This window comes from Erpetoichthys calabaricus, chromosome 2 (assembly GCF_900747795.2).
Source record: "Erpetoichthys calabaricus chromosome 2, fErpCal1.3, whole genome shotgun sequence".
Taxonomy (NCBI): domain Eukaryota; kingdom Metazoa; phylum Chordata; class Cladistia; order Polypteriformes; family Polypteridae; genus Erpetoichthys; species Erpetoichthys calabaricus.
Window position 1 is genome coordinate 146,230,073 of NC_041395.2, and position 27,845 is coordinate 146,257,917.

The 27,845-nt window shown below is 37.3% G+C and overlaps 1 protein-coding gene across 7 annotated transcripts in view; it reads right to left on the minus strand.

Annotated features, from left to right (window-relative positions):
- mcf2l2 (MCF.2 cell line derived transforming sequence-like 2) overlaps nt 1–27,845 on the minus strand; it is a 399,475-nt gene that overhangs the window by 338,740 nt on the left and 32,890 nt on the right. Inside the window, exon 1 of one of the 7 annotated variants that reach the window (XM_051923914.1) lies at nt 17,706–17,868. The exons of the other annotated variants lie outside the window; for them this stretch is intronic. Within the exon in view, the coding sequence (XP_051779874.1) occupies nt 17,706–17,784 (79 nt within the window). The 5' untranslated portion in view covers nt 17,785–17,868. Of the gene's footprint in view, nt 1–17,705; nt 17,869–27,845 lie in introns of those variants that run through there. 7 annotated transcript variants of the gene reach the window in all.

A 27,845-nucleotide genomic window follows, 5' to 3' on the forward strand; every position in this document is an offset into this window, starting at 1 on the left:
ATCCATAGTTTGTTCCTGCCTCACACCAGTTGACTAATCTACATTGGCTTCCTGTCTGATTACCAGACATCTAGAAAATTCTCTTCTTGGTAGAAAACTGTTTGCTACAATGTTTCAGATAATCCTTTTTAGCTACTTATGACATATCAACTTGTTGTAGAGTTGAGATCTTCTGAAATTTTTAGTCTTCTAAAATGGCATCACACAACTGGCAGCGAAAGCTCATTCATCGACGTGAAATTCTTTTCTAAATTCTCTTTGTAAGTCTTTGTCAGTCCTGACATTTAAATCCAGATTGAAGATTAATGTGGTATCTTTGTTTTTTTTAATTTCTTTTGACTGAAATGGTCAAATGAAAAAACTACAATATTGTTATTGAATATGAATAATTTCTTTAAAAAGAATGTTACTATTTAGTACTCCAACTTTGTGTCACATTACCATGTACCTTTTTTTTGCAGGTTTACACTGGCTTTGTATTGACGTCTAATGTTAAAATTTGTAGGTTGTAAGTGTTGTGTTTTTCTTTTTTTAATATTTGCTCTTTTTAATATTTGTTGTACATTTCATACTGTATTATATGATTAATTGCTCATGTAAAATCCCTTGTGATTGTTAAAGCTGCTAATTCATAAAACAATCATTTATTGATTGGTTGAAACTTCATTATAAAGTGAAGTTTGTTTTCAGAATACCTCCTCCATTCCCTGCCTGCAAATCATAGAGATTTTGACTACATTCAGATGGTTTATCTAGATAAAGAAAATCAAAAGACATTCAGCACCCATACCATATGCAATTGAGTAGAGGTCATCTACTTGAAGCTAAGGATGTTCGGGCCTGGCCAGTACTTGGATTGGAGACTTTCTAGAAAAGCTTGGATTGCTGCTAGAAGAGATGTTGGTGAACTGAATATGGATCCCAATGCCACAGTGCATCCTTTGGATGACACATAAAACTGATGTCCTGACTCCCTGTGGTCATAAAAGATCCATGGGTATCCTTCATAAACAGTAGGGTTTATCCTGATATCTTGGCTAAATTGCCCTCCATGACCTAGTCATTCTGGCCCCCTAATCATCCCCTGTCTCTAGGTGGTTATCTCTCTCTCACCACTTCACCAATAGCTCCTGTGTAGTGAGTAGACCGGTGCTAAAATGGCTGCTGTTGCATCATTCAGGTGGATGCTACACATTATTTGTGGTTGAAGTGGCTCCCCACTCATTCTGAAAAGTGCTTTGAGTAGTGAGAAAAGTGCTATATAAATATAAAGAATTATTATTATTATTATTATTATTATTCTACAAGCAATTGTATTAGCCGTGAACATTGTTACTTTAAAAATCCCATTTAAAACTAGCTACAGCCTTAATTTTTTAAAGGTAAGCGTTTTCCCACAAAGTCTAAGTCGAGCCATTACTTTTTCCATCTGTGTCCAAATAGTACATTAGATTAAATAAGAATCAAATTATTCAAAATGCCAATCTTGACCATCAACATGATATTTATCTGTAAATAACATAAACTGGGACTATAACAATAACGACTGTTGAACTGACAAGCAGAGGTGTTAGAATGTTGGAACCTGTTTTGTCAGTTGGTACAAATCAGCAACACCATTCCATCACACTCTCTCTTGCTTTATGACATTAGAGTCCCCCATCAACCCTGCCTGAATATCATTTGACTGAGCAAGAAACTGTGGCACGCTGGGAAAAAACACATATAAAGTGAGAACATATAAACTTAATGCTAACAGTGCTAGGAAAAGGCATCAGAGGCAAGTGCTTAACTTGAGTGGCATCAACAATAAACCCTGAATAAACCCTGAATCCCATTCTTGTCCATTTATAACTGTGTGGCTATAAATTGTCTTTAAAATGAGGTTGTTAGTCATTAAATTATATATTTTACATCATGCATAACAACTGCAATGAAATTTTCTTTAATTATTCATGTATTTAGAAGAGGCAACATCATTCCAATTTAAAGACAAAACTTAATGCAGTCAAAAGAAATGTTCAACATTTCAAAAATATAATGTGTTACAACATAATTAACACTTAACTCCAAATCCCTTCTGAATTTAGAAAGGCATACTGTATAAACCAAAATCAGATTATGAGATACTAATTGTTTACAACACAAAACAGAGGTAGAAGTCAGGCTATTTTAGAACAGCATTAGTAAGTTCTTCCCAAACTCTGAAGAAGTTTTTTAAATGATCCTCCTAAGAAAAATAGTTTCTAGTTCCGATTGAGCCATGGAGGATGGGCTAGTATCCACCTTGATGAACTGAGTGCGATTGTAAGAGTAGTGACCTGCCACAACCCACTGCGGCCCTCTATTATTATAAACAATAGCAACTCACATCCCACTAGTAACAGCCCACAATCCAAAAGTGGGGCGCAACCCAGTGGTTGAGAAACACTCTTTTAAAGAACATTCTGGAACTGATTATTATAAACCAGTAATGGCACACTGCACGTTTGACTTGAGCATTCCTAGTTTTCATACTCTTTCTCTGTACGTTTAGCATTCGTTTTAGCCCGCTTCTTCTCTTCTTTCGTCAGCATCTTTTCGCACTAAAACTGACTAAGTTGGTGTTTGTATTACAATTACTTAGTATGTTTTCCTTCATTTTTCACTTAAGCTGGCACTTAAGTCTTCAATCTACCTCAAGAATAATTTAAGATATGAAGAGGTAGGGGAAGTGATGGCGAAGATGGTAGGGATGAGAATGGCACCCGTACGCATACGCCGCATGGCCACTCTGCTGGCCGCTGCTGAGAGTTGATTCTACAATAAAATACAATAAAAATAAAAAGAGGAATAACCTTGGCAGAAAGCAAATAGAAGACGTAACGTAGTATATGTGTATGAACTTTCCAGTCAATAGTTCAAACGGTTTGCGAGCTACAGGAGATTTAAAATCCTGGACAGACAAAAAGACAGCCACGGTAGCGTATTGTATAAGAAGATGTAATCAAAATAAAAATGTGTACAAAATATGTGTCTAGGAAAGAGATTATCATTCTAGACAGTATTGCTAGAAAATGCAAAATGGGAAAGTTCATTCAAAATCAAGGTATTTGCTTAATAGAATTACTTGACAAATGTAATCATTCTAGCAACTATCATTCTCTGAAATATTTTCTCAACATACTGTATTTCAATCATCCATATTCTACTCGGCTTATTCAGAGAAAGTATGGGGGAGCTGGAGATTATTCCTATGGACATAAGGTGAGAACCAAATCAGGATGGGATTCCAGGCCACCACAAGGCACACATATGCACTCATTCAAAGGTACATTGTAGCCAACAATTAACCAAACAAACATCATTGGGATGCAGGAGTGTGAAAGGGATGGATTAAATGGTAGGTATTGCAGATGTTCTGAATGTCCTGAAAATGTGTTATGCAGGGGTACTGGCAAGACTGAGAACAAGTGAGAGTGGTCATAAAAACTCCAAGCGACTAGAGGACACAGAATTCCAGGAGGGAACAATTGGCAGTGTGCAATCCCTCCAATAACAGCAGCAGGAAAGCTGCCTATTAGACTAGGCTCTTTGAAGGCTGTGAAATCCTTGAGGCTTCAATATCATTGGGCGGCATCGCCGGACCAAACCTGGGTATTGTACAGAGGTTAAAGCCATTCCACAGATACACTCCTAGCATTTGTTTTGTCATCTCTTTTTGGATGCTTTGAACTCCTTTACATTATTCGGAGATTGCTCAAGTGGAAATTGTATACAGGTATGTGTAAACTCCACTCATGCATTAATAGGTCTGGATTTGAACCTAGTCAACTGCACCACCAAGCCATTCTTTTGCAAGCTTACCTGCTAAACAGATGATTTTTTAAACACATCCTCTCTTTTGTTTCAGTTTTTACTTTGCAATATTTAATACTTGACTAATGATTGAAACAAAAAGATGTGACTTTCCTTCTAAAGAGACTGGAAATAAATGTTAGGTCAAAAGTCAGTGAGGCATGTAAAATAAAGCCTGCTCCAAGAGACCACTCTAAGTAAGGAATGCCATAAATATCAGTTCATGTTTAAAGGATGTTACCTTGAAATGAGTTCATGTGTATCATCTGCTGACATAATGTAGTATAAAAATAATTTACAGTATTCATTTGCAAGAACAGTATGTATGCATTATCCACATTTATCATTTTTAATCCATCTCTTAACTTGGACTATTCTAATAGGCAAGCATTTTCTGATTTAAGAGACTTACAGTACTTATGGCAAAAAGAATAGATGGTTGTATACAAAAGACCTACTGTACATGGAATTCACTAGCTTTCTTCATGAAGAAAAACACATTTGCAACGTCATGTACAGTAAGTCATTCAGTTCAAAGGAATCACAGCAGATGCTTTATTCATGTTTTATAGTTCCTAACAACTCAGTGCTGATGTTTCTTGTTAGGGGGCAATTCCTAAGTAAGCTATGTTTACATCTGGAATTAATTTAAAACACAGGCAGCAGTTCTTAAGGATCTGAATAACTGTCCCCTGCATAAGGTGAAGCAGAAACATTGACAAGGTTTAAAAAGTATCTGGTTGAGATATTATAACAAATTAGCTATTATCTAACCAAATGAGCTTGATGGACCAAGTAGTCTCATCTCATTTATCAAACCTCTTATATTCTTATATTTTAGAATAATGCATGACTTTTTGGGCCCAAGAGTGGACTGTCAGTTAGTTACTCATCCACTAGCTAGCAGTAAATGTGGTGCTAACACCTATTTTCAGATTTTGTTTATATTCCATCCATCCATCCATCCATTTTCCAACCCGCTGAATCCGAACACAGGGTCACGGGGGTCTGCTGGAGCCAATCCCAGCCAACACAGGGCACAAGGCAGGAACCAATCCCGGGCAGGGTGCCAACCCACCGCAGGACACACACAAACACACCCACACCCCATGCATACACTAGGGCCAATTTAGAATCGCCAATCCACCTAACCAGCATGTCTTTGGACTGTGGGAGGAAACCGGAGCGCCCGGAGGAAACCCACGCAGACACGGGGAGAACATGCAAACTCCACGCAGGGAGGACCCGGGAAGCGAACCCGGGTCCCCGGGTCTCCCAACTGCGAGGCAGCAGCGCTACCCACTGCGCCACCGTGCCGCCCTGTTTATATTCCAAGTAGCAATAATAATAATAATAATTTTAGAATTTGAAAGACTGTATTTATGCTAGCCTCCTGAAAAAAAAAAAACAACAAAATATTTTCTTAATTTATTGTTCCGAGAAAATATTGTGATGCTGTGATTCTATACTGTAATGTTCATTATACAGTAGGCCTATATATTCTATATTGTCTGTGATGAAACAAAGCTTTAAACTAAAAATCATTAAAAAAGTTTGTACAAATTAAAGTTCCGTTTTTGTTAATATAGAAAAGTATCTCAAAAGATTGGATAACAGGTTTTTTCAGTTTAAACAGAAACTTTATACAATTTATCTGAATTGGCAAAGTTATTATTACATTATATTTGATTATGCTTTAGGTCATCAAGAGGTCTCATTACTACTACAGGTACATCATTTTAAAGATGGCAAGATGTCTCAAAAACTTTCATAGGAAATACATTGAGCTGCTTCACCGAGAACTCATCATTGACAGGCCATAAACTGCGAACACCACTTGTGAGTTGTTAAAGTGTTTGCATGACAGTTGTTACACGATCCAGCTAATAACCCAGACCTCGTAATAAAACATTTCTGGCTCTTTCGTATTTGAAAAAAACACTTAGGTGCAATTTGCAATAATTTACAGAATGCTGTAACATCCTGGTTACAGAATTGACACCAGTTTCCTCGGTGTGAAGATGGATGCATGAGGACTAATTCATAATTTCTGCGCACTTCTATTGTATGTGTGTGGACAATGCTGCTTCATTTTGGTGTCTCTGCAGAGTACACGTGTGCTGCAAATGATAAATGTATCATATAGTCCCAAGCAGAAATTTTCAGTTGCAACAACAAAACGCCTGAAAATGCAAGTACCTGTAGGTGTACATATTTCTTGTTTCCTGAAGTATGTAGATGTTTTTGGTGTCATAGAGGAACAAAGGTTGGGACAAGTTTGGAGACTGTGTGGAAAAATATAACTTGTCTAGGCCTTTGTTTTCTTTTTAAACCTATGAATGTATGAGGTTGGGTTACCTAATTTTTTTAAAGCATTTGTTTTTAAACCAATCACTGGGTTGGTGTATGAGCTTGCTATCCAATCATTTCATTTTATATCTTTATTTAGCTTTCCTTATGGTGATATAATATACTGTATGTTCTACTGGTAGAATCATGAGGTAAAGGGCCTCATTTGTTGAGAAACCTCATATGTTGAGAAGATCAAATATTGACACGCTTATTGTCTGCGTCCTACCAAGACCTATGGTGTATTATTCAAGGACTGCTCTCTCCTTCTTTAACACAAATTTATACAGGCCTTATTTGGCTGGAACTTTACACTAGCCTAGATTCAGAGATAAATTGGCGTCCTGTTCATTTCTATGTGTAAATAACATATTCTATATACAAATACAAATACAGATATGTAGCATGGAGCCAATAAACTACATCATAATGTATACATCCATAGATATAATTCCATCAGCTTTCCAAACCCAAATCTTCCTCATTAATTATGGCATGGCCTATAATAGCAGTAATGGGCACATGGAAAGAGTAAGTCCTGAAAGAATGCACACATACTCACACATACATGTATATGTGAGTAAATTAAAAAGTAAACATGCAAAAATTAATTTTAGGTTGAAATGAAGACAATTTAATTTTTTGTGTATTTACTGCTCATTTCAATTTTTGTGTGTTGGCTTTTATCAGCCTTAGTTCTAAAAATCACCTTTGCTTCCCTACCTTTCTTATTAGAAAAAAAATAATCTTTCAGACACTTTATTCTAATCAATATTATTAGGAAAAAGTAACTAAGTGAATCAATATGTAAAGTCAAGTTTGGAAGCAATTTCAAAAACAATAACATGCACCTTGTTCCTGTTTTAGGTTCAACATTGTCTTCTGTTCAGGATGTCTGCCCTAATCTCTCAGACTTGTTCATGCTCTTCTGTAACAGAGTATGCATTCACTGACATTTTAATGATTAAAACAGCTTTACTCACACTATGAAAACATTACGGGAATTTGCAGTGAAACTATTCATCAGGGCAGCACAGTAATAATAATAATAATAATAATTCTTTGCATTTATATACCACAGTGGTTAGCCCTAATGCTTTACACATTTAGAAAGTAAAACTGCCTCTGTCAGTGCCTATGTGAAATTTACTACCAAAACATGTGAAGGCATTTTTCTTTGGCCACTGTGGATTTCCCTTCCATTTCCAAAGATCTGCATTTTAGGTTAATAGATGGCTGTTAACTGACCCAATGTAAGTGACCGAGTTTGCATGTGTGTGTGCAAGTGTTCTACAAAGGATTAGTACCCTATATTAGAATGATTCCTACTTTATGCCTGATGTTGCTGGGGTCAGCTCCAGCCCTCATGATCCTAAACAATAATAGGCACTTTTGAAAAATGCATAGATAGTTAGTCTTCCTTCAACACAGAAAAACTAAATTCTCTGTGTTTTTCCCTTGATGCAGTTCAACAGCAGAATGGTGAATAGTGAGAATGAGTATGTACCATCCCTCTTGGGGCATTAGAACATATTTATAATCTAGAAGGGAACAGGCAATTCAGCCAAACAAAGCTCAACAGTCCTATCCACTTAATTCCTCTATAAAAAACATCAAGTCCAGTTTTAAATGTCCCAAAAGTCCTACTGAATCCCACACAACTTGTTAGTTTATTCCAAGTGTCTATGGTTCTCTGTGTAAAGAAAAATCTTCCTAATATTTGTGCAAAGTTTCCAACTATGTCCCTGTGTTCTTGATGAACTCATTTTAAAATAACAGTCTTGATCCACTGTAATAATTCCCTTCATAATTTTAAACATTTAAATCATGTCTCCTCTTCATTCATTTTCTTTTCTTAAACTAAAAAGACTCAGGCCTTTCAATCTTTCCTCTTATTGCTTAATCTTTCCTCATGATTTGTCCCCTATATCCCTGGAATCAGCCTAGCAGCTCTTCTCTGGACCTTTTCTAGCACTGCTATGTCCTTTTTGTAGACTGGAGACCAAAACTGCACATAATACTCCAGATGAGGCCTCGCCAGTGCATTATAAAGCTTGAGCATAGCCTCCTTAAACTTGAACTCCACATATCATGCTATATAACCTAATACAGTAATCCCTCGCTATATCGCGCTTCGATTTTCGCGTCTTCACTCTATCGCGGATTTTATATGTAAGCATATTTAATTATATATCGCGGATTTTTTGCTGGTTCGCGGATTTCTGCGGACAATGGGTCTTTTAATTTCTGGTACATGCTTCCTCAATTGGTTTGCCCAGTTGATTTCATACAAGGGATGCTATTGGCAGATGGCTGAGAAGCTACCCAACTTACTTTTCTCTCTCTCTCTCTCTTGCGTTGACTTTCTCTGATCCTGATGTAGGGGGATTGAGCAGGGGGGCTGTTCTCACACCTAGACGATACGGATGCTCGTCTAAAAATGCTGAAAGATTATCTTCACGTTGCTACCTTCTGTGCAGCTGCTTCGTGAAGCGACATGCTGCACAGTGCTTCGCATACTTAAAAGCTCGAAGGGCACGTATTGATTTTTGATTGTTTGTTTTTCTCTGTCTCTCTCTCTCTCTCTGCTCCTGATGGAGGGGGTGTGAGCTGCCGCCTTCAACAGCTTTGTGCTGCGGTGCTTTGCATACTTAAAAGCCAAACAGCCCTATTGATTTGTTTGCTTTCCTCTCTCTTTCTGACAGTCTCTGCTCCTGATGCGCACTCCTTTGAAGAGGAAGATATGTTTGCATTCTTTTAATTGTGAGACGGAACTGTCATCTCTGTTTTGTCATGGAGCACAGTTTAAACTTTTGAAAAAGAGACAAATGTTTGTTTGCAGTGTTTGAATAACGTTCCTGTCTCTCTACAACCTCCTGTGTTTCTGTGGAAATATGTGACCCAAGCATGACAATATAAAAATAACCATATAAACATATGGTTTCTACTTTGCGGATTTTCACCTTTCGCGGGGGGGTCTGGAACGCAACCCCCGCGATGGAGGAGGGATTACTGTATTCTGTTTGCCTTCTTAATGGCTTCTGAACACTGTCTGGCAGTCCACTACAACTCCTAAATCCATCCTTATAAGGTGTACTTTTGATTTTTAGACCTCCCATTGAGTAGTTAACCCTTCATTTTTCATTCCTACATGTAATACTTTACATATACTTTCATTAAATTTCATCTGCCACAAATCTATCCAAGCCTGTATGCTGTCCAAGTCCCTCTGTAATGATTCAACTGATTACAGATTATCTGCCAATCCACCCATCTTGATATCATCTGCAAACTTAACCATCCTATTAAATATATTCCTTTCCAAATTATTTATGTAGCAGCAGCTCTAGCACTGACCCCTGAGGAACACGCTCTCAACATCATCCAATTGTGATAACTTTCCTCGCACCATCACCCTCTGCTTCCTGTGTCTGAGCCAATACTGCACCCATCTACAAACATCACCCTGAACTCACAATTCTTTTAGTTTGATACCCAGCCTCTCATGTGGTACCTTTCATTCTGAAAGTCAAGATAAGTAATACGAGTATCATATGCTCACTTTGATCATACCCCTTTGTTACTTCCTCATAGAAGTCCAGCATGTTAGTAAAACATGAGCTCTCTTTTCTGAACCCATGCTGACGTTTCAGTAAAACTCCTGTTCTTGCCATGTGGTGCTCAGTCTTATCCTTAATAATTCCTTCCATTAATTTACCTGTGTTGCATGTTAAGCTTTGTAGCCTATATTTGCCATTTTCCAGTCCTTTGGAATTTCCCCAGTGCACAGAGACGTCCTAAAAATATACTTCAGGGGTTTATATATGTACTTGCTAACCCACTTAAGAACTTGAAGGTAAATATTATCAGGTCCTGGTGATTTGTTTGATTTCAGCCTATTTAAGTTAATCAGTACTTCTCCCTCTACATTTTCTAAATCATTCAGTACATCCTTAGTAGTCCCTGTTACTGCTGGGAGGTTATCTACTTCCTCACATGTGAAACCAGAAAAACTCAGAAAAATGCAAATTTAAAGCATCTGCTATTTTACTGTTTCTATTTTTTAATTCCCCATTACTATTCCTGATGCAATTAATTTCCTCCTTCACTGTTCCTTTACTACTGAAATACTGAAAAAATCTATTTGGGTTATCTTTTGACTTATCTGCTATATTCCTCTGTAGCTATATTTTAGCCTCCCTAGTATTCTTCTTAATGGTTGCTCTCATGTTCCCATATGTCTCATGATTCACATTGGAGTTATTAGTCTTATACACCTTATACAACTGCTTTTTCCTTTGCAGCTTCTTTTTTAACTCTTTATTAACCCACGCAGAGTTTTTTTTTATTTAAATTTCCTACTAATTCTGAATTTAGGTATGAACCTGTCCTGCATTACATATAAAATGTTTTTACACATGTTCCAGTGCTCCTTTACTGTTTCCATACTTAGAAGCTCATCTGAGGTGCAGTACTGTTACTGAGTTTGTTGAATAATTGCTACTTTCTCAGTCTTACTCAAAGGAAGACGTTTTTGAACACTTTCAGTTTCCTTTGCATGTTCTGTGTTCAAGGATGCTCTCATTTATGTAAACACTAAAGTCTGTAAATTATGGAACGGTTTAGAGTTACCAGTTAACCTGTCTTCCATATCTTTGAGTCTTAGGAGGAAACAGACTCATTAATGGAAAGAATAAGCAAGTTTCGCTCACCCCAAAATCAAATATGACCACAAGTCCTTCACTTAAACTGTGACACATTTTTATGTTTCCTTTTTAAAATGATTTACTGTAATTGTGCAACCACAAAATTTATAAACAACTAACATGATACTGTACTGTAAACTTTAGATAAAAACAAAATATTAAAAAAAACAGTCTCATCAACATAAAACTGAGGACACAATTGAAAGCACCTTGAACATACACTGAATAGCCAATTTATTAGGTATAGGACACTTACAGAAACTAATAGTGAGTTGGTTGTCTGTTTATACCCAGAACTACTTGAACAGGCTCAACAAGGTGTAGAAAGTGCAGAAAGAGAATATTGAAAATTCATCTTTAATCTGTCTCACTGTATTTGTAAATTAACTGGTAATGGATTTCTCTTCCAATTAATTCATTGCATTTCATTCCACCAATGATCAAGAATACTGAAATTTCATGACCGGAGAATATATTGCATAAAACTACTATGAGCCCATTCCAGAGGTGTCCTAATTGTGATGAAAAAGTCCACTTGGAAATCAAGAGTCCTAATTTGTGCCATGAAAATTCATGCTACACAATTAAACTGCCAGCCGATAATAGAGATATCTAACCAAAAGGATCAATAAACCAATAGGGTTTTCACCATATCACCAGAAATCAGGGTTTATGACATCAGGAGTTACAGTATATTTGCAGTCATTTTGTGTTCAGAGTTACTTTTCCTTAGCCAATGTTCTTGAATTTTTCTTTTTTTGCTCGCAGGATAAGAACTTGTTGGGCCATTAACTATTAAAATCTATGCACAACAATATACAATGAGCTGTGCTTTCTGATACAACAGTAACAAAAAAATGTATTTATATACAGTATACTATTAATAATAGGTAAAACAAGAGATTTACAAAGATAAAAATGATAAACTAAACAATTATTTCTAAAAAAAAATTTAAGACAGTAAAAACAACATCGCACACTTTACAAGCTGGGTCAGCTCCTACTGGCCCTTTTCATCGACATTATATGTGTGGTTGGAGAAGTGAACCACACAACTGTTACACTCACTGCATTTACATGTACACACAAAACACAATAAGGTGAGTAACCCAGTTAAGGCAAAAAGTTGGTTTCTTAAAAACCTCGCTTTACATGCATGACCCCGCTTATGATGATCTCCTTTGGAAAATGCTCTGATGTCTAGAAAATGTGCTAAAAAAAGATTAAACACCATCAACAGCTGCCATAACTCCAAAACCAAGCATGGAGCCTATGTCTCTAGAGCACTGTGGAGAATATTATAAAAGTTACTTAGTTACATCATTCATCGTTTGCAATAAAAAAGTAACAAAATAGTGCATGTTATATAGTTACTTTTTATAAAATGTAATGCATTACAAACAATGCATTACTTTTGTGTTACTTTTTGTCCTTTTGTATGGAGTACTGCACATTTGACTGGTCAGCATTTGTTATTAAATCCTAAGTCCATATATAGGTCTTCATGAAATTGACCAGAAAAACATCCAAATGTGATAATTTTCTTGTGTTTCATAAATGCATTTTGTCCTTCATGTCCTGTAAGTAAATTACATTTATCCACTATTTGCATCCCCAATCTCAGCCTCCAATGATTTGCATTATCAACACTGGCTGATGTGTCACCCGATCACACTGTTTTAAAATATCTAATGCAAATAGATGGATTAAAACTAAACTGACACTTTATTAATATGTTTCTGTTGCAGGTAGCACAGCCTTTTCTGCTTGGCTGTGTGATTAAGCTCTGGAGGGAATGGAATACTGTTACATTTGCTGCTGCTGGGATAGTAATAAAACAGGTATTTTTACTTCAATAAAATAAGCATTGCATTAGGTTAAGTGTTACTTTGAAAAGAAATCAGACAACAAAACACACGTGTCATGCATGTGCATTGGGCTCATCTGAAGTAGATATTACCACGCTGGGTCAAGAGGGGCACTTGCGTTAACCTTCTCCTCATCTTTTCCGTTCACAGAAAACAAGAAGACGCCCAGTGAGGGCACGTGAAAGTGCCCCTTCTGGTCTTCCGTATTTAAAGGTCACTGCTGGCGGAAAGAGGCAGTGAGTTCTGAACCAACTGCGCCATACAGCGGCGCTCCATAAAACCTGACAAAGAGTCATAAGCAGTGTTACTACCCCTATGTTTTTCCACCTAGATCTATGTTTTTCTGTTCCTGTCTATGTTTCTGTATTTTTGTCTCCTGATTCTATGTTTTTTTCATTACACTCATGTATTTCTTTTAGCACAATTCTTGAACTACAGTTTCTTGTGCACATAAATTTATTGTTTCGTACATCTTAACAAAAAACTTATCAACTCTGTGTATCTCTAAAATGTAATTACTAGTCTGTGCATAACCAAATTAACTTGCCGATTCTGATTGGTGAACTGTGCCTTGATGTCACATCCTGCATAGTGCATATGCCTTAATTCCAGTCAGTCATGTGCTGATAGAAAAAGAGGTCATTAAATATCAACTGCTTCACTTGGAAACCACCAAAATCTGTCATGAATGACGTTAAAGAAGGACGGTGCCATAAATAATGTTGTGAGAAACTGAAAAAGTACACACGAGAAAATTTAAAGTTAAAGTTGTTGATTTGAGTGAGGTTGAGTCCTGTTTAATGTTCTGCTCCCAAGCTTGAATTTGATATTTCCTGCTTATCAGGAATATTTTTTTTTTTTGACACTTAGATTGATTCGGCAGATATATACTGCTGTTATATTTGATTAGAAAATTTGTTGTATACCTTATTAAATATGTCTATTTTTTTCTGGTTTTATTTGGTTACATGGTCTATGTTTTTCCTAAAAGTTAGAGTGGCAACACTGGTCGTAAGGAAATGGCTTAATTTGCTGTGTAATTTTGTATATTTGTGTATAGTGTCGCACACAGCGGCCCTTTTTTGTTTAATTTTTTTGTGACTTTATTAAAAGGGGATGACTAGGTTGGTGCCCCAACATTTTCATGTGGGTAACCTGCAGTGCCTTATTTGATCACTTATTTTAGCAAGTTACCCCCAATATTGCTCCTGAGATTGTACTCCTGATCTTAGCACTGTACATTTAGCTCCTCAACATAAACGTACCTACTTCTGAAATACTGAGACAGATTATTTCAGTCAGAAGAAGGAATAATGTGATCACCCAAGCATTTACCTCAGAGAATGTATATTTGTGGTTGCTTCCACCATTTTTTACTGACTGCTGGAAATGTGAGAGGAGCAAAGACATACACAGACTAACAGAGTGCAACAGTTAAGTAAAGTATATGAAATCCTTAACGTTACATGGCCACATAACAGCATGTTAACTTGGTTTCACAGAGACCACTATCCCGTCTTCTCTAACCATTATAAGGGTGTACATGGCATTTTGGAAACCAGGTTTCTGTGAATAACCAGATTATTAAAGTGCATGCAAATGCAGTCACTGTCACGTGTCAAAACCCCAGCAGTGTTGCTTGTCTTGATACTCTCATATAAGAGAATTGGTCAAGCACTTGTAAATGAACCTTAACACAGTCAAGACAAAAATACAACACAAAGACAAAAGACACATTAAATTATAAATGAAATATGGACTGTATGATACTTTTGTTATAGGATGCAAACTCAGAAAAGGATTTATTGCTTTACTTTGACATTATATTCAGACCAAAAACATTGTAAAAAATAACAAATATAACAGATGTTATATTAAGACTCTATAAGGCATTAGTTAAATCATCCACATTTGCCAATAAACCATAGCAGCTCTGGAAATAAAACAATTACTGGACTAAAGAGCTTGGTCATGAGCTACTAGGTGTGATGCCCCAGGCTCACAGCCATGGCATCTTCATTTATTCAGGACATCAAAAGTCATGAACCAAGAACGACCAGGGCAAGTGAGCAAACAAGCGAGGCTTTAAAATCAGAAGGTTGCCAGTTTATTCAAGGTAAAGAATTCAAAGTGCTCAAAATGTGCAAAACAAAATGCATTTCCAAATAAATAAGTCAATAAATACATAGGTCAGTCAGTCATTCTCCAAGCTGCTATATCCTAACACAATCCCAGCAAGCACCGGGCACAAGGCAGGAACAAATTCCAGGCAGGGCGCCAGCCCACCACAGGACACACACACGCCAATGAACCTAACCTGCTTGTCTTTGGGCCATGGGAGGAAACTGGAGCACCCTGAGGAAACCCCCACATACACGGGGAGAACATGACGATTCCACGCACGGAGGACCTGGGAAGCAAACCCAGGTCTCCTTACTGTGAGGCAGCAGTGCTACCACTGCACCACCGTGCCGCCCTAAATACATAAGTCCCATAAATATATCCAATAAAACAGTGTCTTATAACCAATCAGTGCCTCTGGGGTGTCAAATAAATAAAAAGAATCCAAATAAATGAAATTAGAAATCCAAATGGTGAAGAGATAAAATGTTTTCTTTTCTTTTCTCTCTCTCTCTCTCTGTGTCCTTGAAGCAATCTGCTGCATCCCCAGTCCACCGCACAAACCTGAACTGCTACTACAGTTTCTGCAGCTCTCAGGGCACCTTGGTTTTCATGGGATACCACTGTGTCTAAAAGTCCTTCATCCAGCATGCTCTTCTACTTCGATCTGTTCCTCTTTTGAGAGGATGTGAGCACAACTACCACACAGAACCATCATGCAGCCTTTTGTACTGCTTTCCTCAAAATAGTCAGCTCTCTTCTAAAAGAGATCACTCACTCCCCATTTTACTCTTTCCCTGCACTAACCCATTTCTGCTTTATATATAGATTGACCCGCCAATGGTTCCTGCTAATTACTGTTGCAGCAGCTCGAGCTGTAATCTAATTAAACCAGCACACATTTTTGCGCACTTTGCACAACACAAGCTACAACAGTAGTTTGCACTAGAATCAATAAACCATTTCATAAGTTGAATAATTAAAACACCTCCATATCAGTCTTACTCACTTTGACACCTAATCCAGGTCTTTAAAAATGGCAAGAGCATCAGTAAAGTTGATCCATCACAACTCATACTAAAGAACAACGATGGAAATAAAGGGGCAAGTGCATTTTAGGCAGAAACCAAGACAGACTTGGTGCAAACATTTTTTGGGAGTCTGGAACAAAGTACAGAGTCATGTAGAAGAAGAAGTAATCTTGACATTTTGGGGTAACATAGCTGTTCACTAACTGAAACAAGCTGGATTATTTATGAAATGTTTGTCTCTTGTATCGTTAAAACACCCTAAACATTTTGCTTGTTCTCATATAAGATACAATTAACACAGTTCCACCCAACAAAACACAAATCTGCAGTTTTCACTATCATCTGAGACAGGAGCTGTATGAAACTACTAAACAAAAAGGGAAGTACTAACGTGAGGGTGAAAGCTCTGATACTGTGTTGGCTGCTGGGGCTATCAAAGGAGTGTGTACTGCAATGTTTACAGTAGATCTTCAACACAAATCGGACAAAATGATTCTAGTTTGTTTTACGCTCATACATATTCCTTGGGTTTGTACTGCATGTCCCTGCTTTTACCAGCATTGTTCACAGATCCAGTGTTGTCACAGCCTAATAAGGTGGTTGTGTGGGATGGTTAGATGAACCCAATAAAACTGGCCACTTGGTATTCCCATGAGAAGATTCCCCCAAACAACTGTTTAGTTGATGTTTGGTCAATTTGGAGAAGAGGAAACAATACCAATGTCTCAAAGTAGGAGGCAGCTAACTTACTGTATCAGTCTGATATCCTTGAATGATTGCAGGCAGCCTGCCTCTATAGTACCACTAAAGTAGTTGCAGAGATGTAAAACAGTATATGCATTAATAACTACTAAAGTTGTGCTTGTTATTTACTGTATAATGTAATAGATAAACCAAAAGTAAACAATCATTTGACTACTGATATTGACAAAATTCTGTTCATTTTTATAACATAACCTTCTCAGATCCACGAAAGAGAATTTGCAGTCATTGAGAGGCTGAATCTACCCCAGCAGCATCAGGGACAAGGCAGGTAATGATGGTGGAGAGAGTGCCAGTCCATTCATTTCTGTCATGCAAATTATTTTGCAAAAAATATGCAACGTGTTAAGCTTTATAATAACCAACTGAATAAGTGAGTTTATGCATATAACACATAAATAGCACTAGTCCTGAAATGAATAGACAACAAAAATCAAATCTATGTTTAATCAATGAAATCTGCAATACATAATTTGGTTAATACAGTTCTTTATGTGTTTTAAAAATATTACATTTTTATCTTTATAATTGCTTTTTTTCCATTTTAAACCTTCATCTCTTGAAAGCTGGTTGTTACAGATCAATTCTGCTGACCGATTTCGATTCAGCACCCTCAAATCTATAAAGAACACCTAAAAGTTTTGATGGGACCAAAAAATTATTTTTTTTTGCAGACTAAAAAAAAAATAAAGTGAAAGATTAATTCCACAAGGCTTCACTAAATCCACATTTGTGCAAAAGAACAAACGATCCACTTTAAAGTGCTAACTTTATATATAATGTTTTATTTCAAGAATAACTCAGTCTACATAGCACAAACAATAAGAACATGTGTGCCCATCTCATTTAAGGAGTTTATTAAAGCAAGAGATTATCATCAAATCCTCAGAGTGCTGGAGAGCAATAATAAAATCTTAGAAAAGCAACGTTTCCTTAAAAGAAAATCTAGAAACTAAGAGGAGTTCACACGTAAACAACTGGAAGCATACAATTTGCAAACACAATTGCTTCATAATCAAAAGCGCACTTACCTATTAGAGACCTGTTTCGCTTCATCATTGTAAGTAAAAGTAAACTGTACTTTATCCTTGCCCAAGGTAAAAAATGCATAAACACTCCAGTCACGAGTGCATTCGTCTGAAATTTGACTTTAACACGATTGCTACCATTTTCAAAACTTCACCCCTCCTGTGAGCTTCCTAAACACACCAGCTGTGACTGAGGTTTGGAAACAACTGCATTTTTGTGGGAAGAAATGACTTTGGTAATTTTTTCCAGCCTAGTAGCTCCTCCAACTGCACGGCTCTGTACACTGACATAATCTTTCATAGCCTGTCACTCCGTAAATAAGACATGGCGTAGAGCACAGGCAAAATAAGGAAATCCATTATTAGCAGATTTTTACAGTCCACTCATACTGTAGATCTCCTGGTATTTAACACAAATTCCTAGACGATGTCAACTAAAAGATTTAGAAACTTACATTCAATTTGAATGCTGGCTCACTATTCTGCTTAAGAGATTCTTCAGATGAAACAGTTTATTGACACTCCATAAACAAGTACGCTTTGTGTTTTACAGAGAGTGTGCAAATCTATATTTAGGAGTAATTTATCTGCTTTACATTTTCATGAAAATATTTAAAAATTACAACTAATTCACTATTAATTAATATTAAATATAAATGCTACCAAAATATATCTATTATATTAAAATACATACAATACTTTATATTTTTTCACACAGAATGTTAAAAAAAATATTGCTAAAGTAGTTGTGATACAGTATGGTAGCATAAATATTCTACAAATCCTTGTAGAGTTCATTGAATTGTTTTTGAAAGACCCATTCCATTATAATAGACTGTATTATGTATAAAATTATGGGTGGTGCAGTGGTAGCACTGCAGGCTCACAGTAATGAGATCGGGGTTCATGTCCCAGGTCCACCCTGCATGGAGTTGGCATGTTCTCCCCGTGTCTGTGTGGGTTTCCTCCGGGTGTCCAAAGACATGCAGGTTAGGTGGACTGGCAATCCTAAATTGGTTCGTAGTGTGAGTGTGTCTGTGTGTTCAACCTGCGATGGACTGGTTCCCTGGCCAAGGACTGATCCTGCCTTTTGCTCTGTGCTTGTTGGGATAGGCTCCAACCTCCCATGGCACAGATCAAGATTAAGAGGGCTAAGATAATGGTATAGTATTACATTTTTCTATTTTACCTCCTGTGAGGGAGGAGGGGCAGTTAAAAAAGTTAAGTTATCTATCTATCTATCTATCTATCTATCTATCTATCTATCTATCTATCTATCTATCTATCTATCTATCAACATCCAACCTCTTTAATAAATTATCTGATAATAATGCCACCATTGACTTAATTTTTATTATTTTTTTGGCAGATCATCCTTAATACATCTATGACACTGCTGTGTCTGAAAACCCCAACAGAGTTGCTCTTTCTGATACACTCATATCTGCACACCTGAAGCTATCTGCTATGTTGTATTCAGCTCACACACATTTTTAGGGTTATCCATTCTCCTTTTAAAATACACATGCACACCCACACAACCATACACACATAACCCCCATTGGTACTTTCTCTGCTTTTTATAGAATTGTTTAAACATATTGTTCTGTCAAATATAGGAGACTAGCAGATGTAATAAAATCACCATTTACAGTATAGTCAAAAGTTCACACAATAAACAGTCAATACAGTTTGCCCTTCTTCCATTCATTTAGAGTTTTAGAAATAACATAATGTCTGATCTTCTGGCACTCTTGTTTCATAGTAAAAAAGGCACTGGGTTAAAATTACATTTTTGGATTTGCCACTTCTACAATTTTCTGCTTTTATTTGTTTTAACTCAGATGTTTATGTCCTGTTGTAATGTGATCACCCTGGCTAAACTCCTAATTCTTGTGTTGATCCAGGTTGCTTTGTTTGCTGTAGACATATGTCTGCTTCCTGTCCATGAAACCATTTGCAAATTAAGTCAACATTTCATTTGTTTTTTGTTAATCTTTCCTATTAAGTAAGCAACTCTGCTGTGTAAAGTGTAAAGTGAAATAAAAAAGAAAGTGTTGATGCAGCGGTATAAGAACAAAATCTGTAACCTCAGCTTTTTTGGCAAGTGGAGCCACAAAGGAACCATGCAATTTAATGAATTAACAGACCTGCTTCTTTTCTGAATTACACTTTCCTGCCTCTCCTTGAAAGACAGCCTGCTCAGCTGCTTTGCAATGTTAAAGCATACCCCAAGGGCGTTTTTTTTTTTTTTTACTATGTACCCTACACCCATGGTTTTGAAGCTGGCACACCAATTTGCTGGGATGTGCCAATGCAGACTCAGGAAATATTCAACCTTTAAAGAAAACAGGATAACTAATTTGACTTTAATTTAACCCGCCATTCATGTGAATTTCCCCTTGGGATTAATAAAATATCTATCTATCTATCTATCTATCTATCTATCTATCTATCTATCTATCTATCTATCTATCTATCTATTATAAGCTGCTATTGAAGGACTTTGATGCAAGCAAAGGGGATACATATGTGGCAAACTGTAATATGTGATAAACACACTGTTAATGAGTTGGTCATTCTAGGTCAGGGAACATGCACCTCATATTTGTGTGCTGTAAGCCAGTCAAACTAGAGGTCCACACAAGAGATGTATTGAGAGAACCAAAAGAAAATTATGTAGGGCCTGCTGGAATCGGTCAAGTCCAAAGGGGAAGATTATGGGCTTCTGATAATTTAAAAGAAAGCCAATAAATTGGGAATACAATAAGCCAATGGGTCACTAGAAGCCAGCCAGTCAAGAATTATAGGCAAGACAACAAAAACTGACCATGCAATGGAGCATAAAGCATCATGTAAGAGAATGGGATTTGGCAAGATTTCACTGGAGGGGCAGTAGTGCAGCTACAGAGAAGATTAAGTTCAAGTGCATTTAAATGTTGTTGTACAGAACTTTACGGAGGAAGCAGATAAGCAACCTCTTCAAATAAATAGGACATTCAGTCTTTAGGTCAGACCCTTGGGTCTGTTATGCATTTATTTATTTTTATTAAATATTCTTAGTACATCCCTCTGTTACCTGTGCCTAAAGGTTTGGAATGACTGTTTTACCTAGATTTTTTACAAAAGAATATGATGTGCTAAAGAGTTAAAAATGCCCTTACTATTTAATATCTTAAGATATTTAAACATATTTGATCAGCTTGTCAGAATTAATTCCTATGGGATCATATTATTATGAAAATAACAATAGATAAACTATTTTTTCATTATGCATTTAACCACAAATATCACATTCTGACAGTAAAGCTACTTATGTTAGGACTGGGGTATGGCAGCTGAAGACCCAACACTTTCCTGAGTGAAAAACAAAAATGTGTGGTTCTTCCTGAAAACGGAGCAACACTAAATGCTGCTCTACTACTACTACTACTACTACTACTACTACTACTATGGTACTATGGGACTGGCAAAATGGCACTACCTTGTGTAATAGCTCAAAGTACTTGCAGTTCCCATTCTGTGCTAGGAATTGGCAAACACCACATAAGTCCCATGGGTGTCTCCTGCTTCACATTAACATCATACAGTATGCCGGCTGTGCATACGCTGGGTCTCTTGAATACAATAATGCCTTGAATGTCACAAAATATCTGAACATCTCTGCCTATAAGAAGCATCAGCTTGTCACAGCAGTGTTTTTATTGATGAAAGGACTTTTTCTTCAGGATAATTTGCTATGCCACATGTCTAGGAAAGAACTAGAATGGCAACAGAAACATTATAGTAAATTACTCAAAAACTATTGTCTCTCCAGTTCTCAGATATCCTTCCAACTGAGTAGCTGTCAGACTGTTTAGATCCACCACTAGCTATTTGGAAAGAATCATGCAAAGAGTTGGAGTCAACATGTATTAACATTCCTGTGCTAAATGTGTTACACCTTATTAAGTCCAACAGCCAAATAACTGAGACAGTACTAAAGGCCAATGAGGGATGAACTGGCTGTTGGGTAAATGAAGGTGGCCACTCAGTATACATTTGGGTCAAAAATGCATAATGAACAACAAGGGCGTCTTACTAGCATCATAGGCCCCAGGGCAAAGTAATGCGCTGGGGCCCTTGTTTTGTTAGCAAAAAAGAAACATATACAGGTATCAGAAACATGGTGGGTCCCTATGCTGCAGGGGTCCCCAGCCAGTGCCCATTGTGCCCATACGTTAAGACAGCCCTGATCAGTGATTATTAGCATTTCAGCTGTTTCATTTACATTTAATTTTTAACTAACTTTATATTTGTATTGAGAGTTTTTTTCCAGGTAGGGAAGGCAGATGGTAGCTATTTTGATAAGGAAGACGGAAATCTTGAGGTAAGGTAGTTACTAATCAGGGCATCAAAGAGAGGCACCATGTTACATGTTGATTAGTTTTACTCTGTCCATGTCACAATACTGACCCTATAACCCTACAAACCTTATAAAATATTTTCATGCTGTACATTTGTGATGTATCAAAGTCCTTCAAAGTGTAATTTTCATGCTAAAAACATTCTGTATCTCAATATAAGGATCATGATCATGAAAATTGGTGGCATTTTGTTTTAAAGCAGTCAAGTAATCATTTTTTCCTGCTTTCTCTGCTCATGGCTGCTCATTATGTTTGTTATTTTAAAGTTTTTAAGGGCTGCTTATTTGGTATCTTTCCTGAGTAGGCAACTGGGTTGTACTCATATCATAATTGTCCACTACAAAGGACAGCTGATGAAGCTGACATACTATAACCACAACTAAACATCACAGTCAATTCTATAACCCACTGAAGAAAGGTCTTGATTTATTTAATATCAGTGTTGCTCTTATGTTGCTTGTACTCCATTTCTGATGCGTTCACTCATCATGTGTCTCATCCCAAAGGCTGACACGGTCCATTTGGTCTTTCTCATTCTGCCAACTAACAAGTTTTATATATTTTGTTGCCACTGTATGTTTCATATTTATGTCTGATGTTTCTTTTTACATGAAAGCCATATACTGTTTGTCTGACAATGAAATGAGTGTTGCTTGTTTAAACAATTCCTTCATATTTTATACAACAGATTAGCATTAATGTTCACTCAAGACTGCAAATACAGTATAACATTACCGTGATTATAATGTCTTTCATTGTAGACTTTGTTCTCCTAATTCTTAAAACACTTCAGCAATATGTTGTAAGTGCCATAGTGGATAGACTGCGGTCCCAAAGGGGATGGAAGGTGAATCCTTGCCCCACCAGGAAGTTGTAATGGAAGGACAGAGTGAGAGGAGGCACATTTCGACTAGGATGTTTATTGATTCCTATCACAGTCGGGAATAAACAATAATGGATGGACTAGAGGATTCTGAATAGTTCATTCCCCAGTATGAGATGGGGCAGTGCTACTATGATTTGGCCCCAGACTGGACACATACACCATTTCCTAAAACTTGTGCTTTTGAATGTCAGCCCTGTCTAGGTCCTTGGGTACCACCAGGGGGTGCTGTTGGGAATATACCTCCCTGGTTTGGGAGCCTTCCATATGACCCAGAAATACTTCTGTTATGTAAAGACATACTCCTGGGTCTATCATAAAAGGAAGTCATCTAACTCCAAGAGCTGAGTCAGAGTTGGGAGGCAGAGGGCAAAACTCAACTGGAGGAACAGAAGGAGGTTTTGTGGACTGGAGATTGTGATGTGGACTTTGGAAAAAGGAATCGTGAATAAATAATAATTTATTTGCACTTGAGACAATCTTGGTGTGGTTGTGTCTAGGTTTTGGGGATGAGTGGCACCCCCTGGTGGTCACAATGTATTTTTTTAGCATTTAAATTGTCAAACAGAAATCTTGTCAATTATTAATGTACAGGGATTATCGATACTATATGCAAATAGAAATGCATAATAAAAAGTTGCTACTACAGTATAACTTTTAAATCAGTTGCCCAGAATAAAAGTTTTATTATATTATTTTTTTTTATTTTTAAGCCACATTAAAGCTCTTGCTAATGTAACCAGTGAAAAATACAATTTAATATTCCATACATACAGTCTATATAGTTTGGGAGAATATTATGCTGACAATCTTTGTGGATAAGATTATCATTTCATGAATTTCAACTGTTTTTCCTTTACTTATGTATCAACAGTGTATTATTCAGGTTTTGTTTTTCCCAGGGGCGGCACAGTGGCGCAGTGGGTAGCGCTGCTGCCTCGCAGTTGGGAGATCTGGGGACCTGGGTTCGCTTCCCGGGTCCTCCCTGCGTGGAGTTTGCATGTTCTCCCCGTGTCTGCGTGGGTTTCCTCCGGGCGCTCCGGTTTCCTCCCACAGTCCAAAGACATGCAGGTTAGGTGGATTGGTGATTCTAAATTGGCCCTAGTGTGTGCTTGGTGTGTGGGTGTGTTTGTGTGTGTCCTGCGGTGGCTTGGCACCCTGCCCAGGATTGGTTCCCTGCCTTGTGCCCTGTGTTGGCTGGGATTGGCTCCAGCAGACCCCCGTGACCCTGTGTTCGGATTCAGCGGGTTGGAAAATGGATGGATGGATGGATGTTTTTCCCAGTGCTGTGAACTGCATGCACTATGAAAAGGCATATTGCTGGTCCAATACTATTAAAATACATCATCACATATAAAACTGCTTTAGCATAATAAACTCAACACCGTAAATATGAAGTTGTTACAGCTGCATAGTTCAACCTATACTATTAAGAATTTTATTCCTTAATTTTAATTATATAGCCATACATCCACTGTGATGTCATACAAGGTGTATAGAAAACATATTAAGAAAACTTAGCAGAAAACCATTTATTAAAATCATTTATCTTTTACTATATAAAACTATACCTTCATAGTCAGCTTATGTGAATGAACCTTGTCCCTGTGATGAAAATTATAATCATTAATCCATAAGACACTCAAAATGAAGAATGTTTATGAAAGCAAAAACAATGTTTTGTTTCTATATATTTAAATATGTATTTGGGGCACCAGAAGGCTTATTAATGCTGCATAACAGCTTCAGGGATGTGCTCCACAAGTTTGCATGATCTTCTCTGGAAACTTATAGTCCTCCCACGTCCTTAAAACATATATGCTAAGTTAGGTGGTGACTCTGAATTGTTCCTGTATTAGTGACTGTGCCTTTGGGATATTACAGTTCCCTGCAAAAGTATTTCTGTTTGGAATGGTCCTAACTTCACTGTACCTTTTTAGTATTGCCATTGTTTAAACATATACTTTTAGTTTCCAAACAGATGTTTAAATTTACTCTATGTATTGGGCTGATACCTTTACCCAAGGTGACTTACAACATTTCTGATAGAACTGGTTACGTTTCTCTTTTCTGGTTTTCCAATTGCAGCACCAGCAGGTCAAGTGACTTGCTTATGATCACACAGTGTCAGCATCAGGATTTGAACTTACAGTGTCAGGGTTTGGGGTCCAAAGCCTTAACTACCACACCACACTGCCTGCTACCAGGTAAGCTACACTGGTTATTAAACTACAAGAACGGCATATTTAAGGTGCAAAGTACGGAATGGGGAAAAATTGGCTCAAACATGGAGCAAAAGGTCATGGCATGCTTAAACATTACTGAATTAGGTGATGATAAACATGGGATCCCTCAGTGGATGTGCTGTCCTATTCAATTTATAAAACCCAATCAGCATAATAAATACATGGTCTAGATAGTCGTGTAACTAACAAGCTGGTTAAACTAAACTAAACTAAATTACGTGGATTGGGAGATACCCTATGCTCAGCAGAATAATTACATATTTTATGTCCTCTGCATCTTGCTCTGTTACACCCATCACCTGCATGTCTTCTCTCACCACATTCATAATCCTCCTCTTAGGCCTTCCTCTTTTCCTCTATCCTTAGCATCCTTTTCCCAATATATCCAGCATCTCTCCTGCATTTCCAACAATTTTGCAAGCCTGCATTTTTAACAATTTAGAGGGATGGAGTACAAACAGAAATCTTCATAACCAATTGGAGAATATACAATATTGTAATATGTAATAAATAGAGGGGCGGCACGGTGGCGCAGTGGGTAGCGCTGCTGCCTCGCAGTTGGGATACCTGGGGACCTGGGTTTGCTTCCCGGGTCCTCCCTGCGTGGAGTTTGCATGTTCTCCCCGTGTCTGCGTGGGTTTCCTCCGGGCACTCCGGTTTCCTCCCACAGTCCAAAGACATGCTGGTTAGGTGGATTGGCGATTCTAAATTGGCCCTAGTGTGTGCTTGGTGTGTTTGTGTGTGTCCTGCGGTGGGTTGGCACCCTGCCCGGGATTGGTTCCTGCCTTGTGCCCTGTGTTGGCTGGGATTGGCTCCAGCAGACCCCCGTGACCCTGTGTTTGGATTCAGCGGGTTGGAAAATGGATGGATGGATGGTAATAGATAGATAGATATTATACAATATTGTAATATGTGTAATACTGTTACAGACAAACAAGCAGAGTTGTGATTTTATATACAGCAGATAAGAGCACATACTATTGCTTTGCAAAAAAATACATTTCTCTCTATTAAAATAAAAAAATCTTGGGAAGAGAGACGAGACATGACTTTCTCAGAGAGACACTTTCACATCCCGCAAGACGAGACTTTGTGCCAAGAGATTTAACCACACCCGGGGCCTGAAATAAAAGACAAAGAGTAGATGACAAAATAGAATGTCGTAAAGAGTTCAATACACGTGATACACATGCAGAGAAGGTTAGAGATAATGATAGTACGAAAATTCGAAAGTCTCAAAAAAATGATAGTAAAGATTGCATTAGTGCAAACAAATTATTACATGGTGAAATAACAGAACAGCAAAAAGAGATCAAATATATTGTTCAGATTTAAACTTTAAGTCGGAGGCTTGTAGATCGTCTAATTCGTGTTCTCATCAGGGAAAAGTAGTGAAGAGGCGTATCCATGAGAATTAAAAGATTTGTTGTTTGGTGAAAATGAAATCCCACGAGAGAAAATATCAAGCCCCGCGAGACAAGACTTTATGCAAATAGATTTGGAAAAGTCCTGCCCACATCTAAAACATTTACAACCACGCACACGGTTCAATCATTTCTCATTTGTGTGAATGCTATTGTCAGACACAATTTGTGTAGAGAGAAAGAAACGATATTCACTCACAGGCAGTTATACGTTGCGTTGTCACGATGTAATTCCAAGCACGGAATCAAAATTCAATGTGATATTGACAAAAAGGTAAAAGCGAAAAGAGATCGAATATATTAACATAGGTGATATGACATAAGTATATAGATATTGTTTGGCTTTAAACTTTAAGTCGGAGTCTAATTCATGTTGCAATCAGGGAAAAATTGTGTTTCTTCCCAATGAAGAGGCCTATCCGCGAAAATTAAAAGTTTTGTTTTTTGGTGAAAGTGAAATCCACATACGCGAGCGGCAGAGACACAAAGTTGCTGGCATGTTGCACAGGCAGGGGAGTTGGCGAGCAAAGTGAGCAGGGGGTGAAGCCCCATAGTTAAATTTAAAAAAATCAAAAAAGGTATTAAAAAGAATATATTAGTAAATGCAGACAGAGTGGCAAAATAGGTGAGCAACATTAGATTATGTTATTCATTGTTTTATTCTAGTTTATTTTCTAGAATTTGTATTCTTTTTGAATTGTTAATCCTTGGTTATTATTTCTTATTTGGATTTGGCTCCTCTATTTATCTTTCATTAGGTGTTTAATGTTTGAAATAGTATTAATTAATATCTACTGTTATTTGATCTTTTTCTGGGCTTTTATTTCTAATGCACCCTTTGGAATATTTGTGAAGCACTTGAGCATGGGAAAGGTGCTATATAAATAAAATGTATTATTATTATCCATCCATCCATCCATCCATTTTCTAACCCGCTGAATCCGAACACAGGGTCACGGGGGTCTGCTGGAGCCAATCCCAGCCAACACAGGGCACAAGGCAGGAACCAATCCTGGGCAGGGTGCCAACCCACCGCAGATTATTATTATTCATATGGTTATTAATTTGGAGAAAGAAAATAAAGACCAGTCATTTTTCGTGACAGTCATTTAGCCTACAGCATCACGAGACATAGAACAATTTGCACAACCACCTCTTATTTTTTAAATGAAATGTCAAAAGTG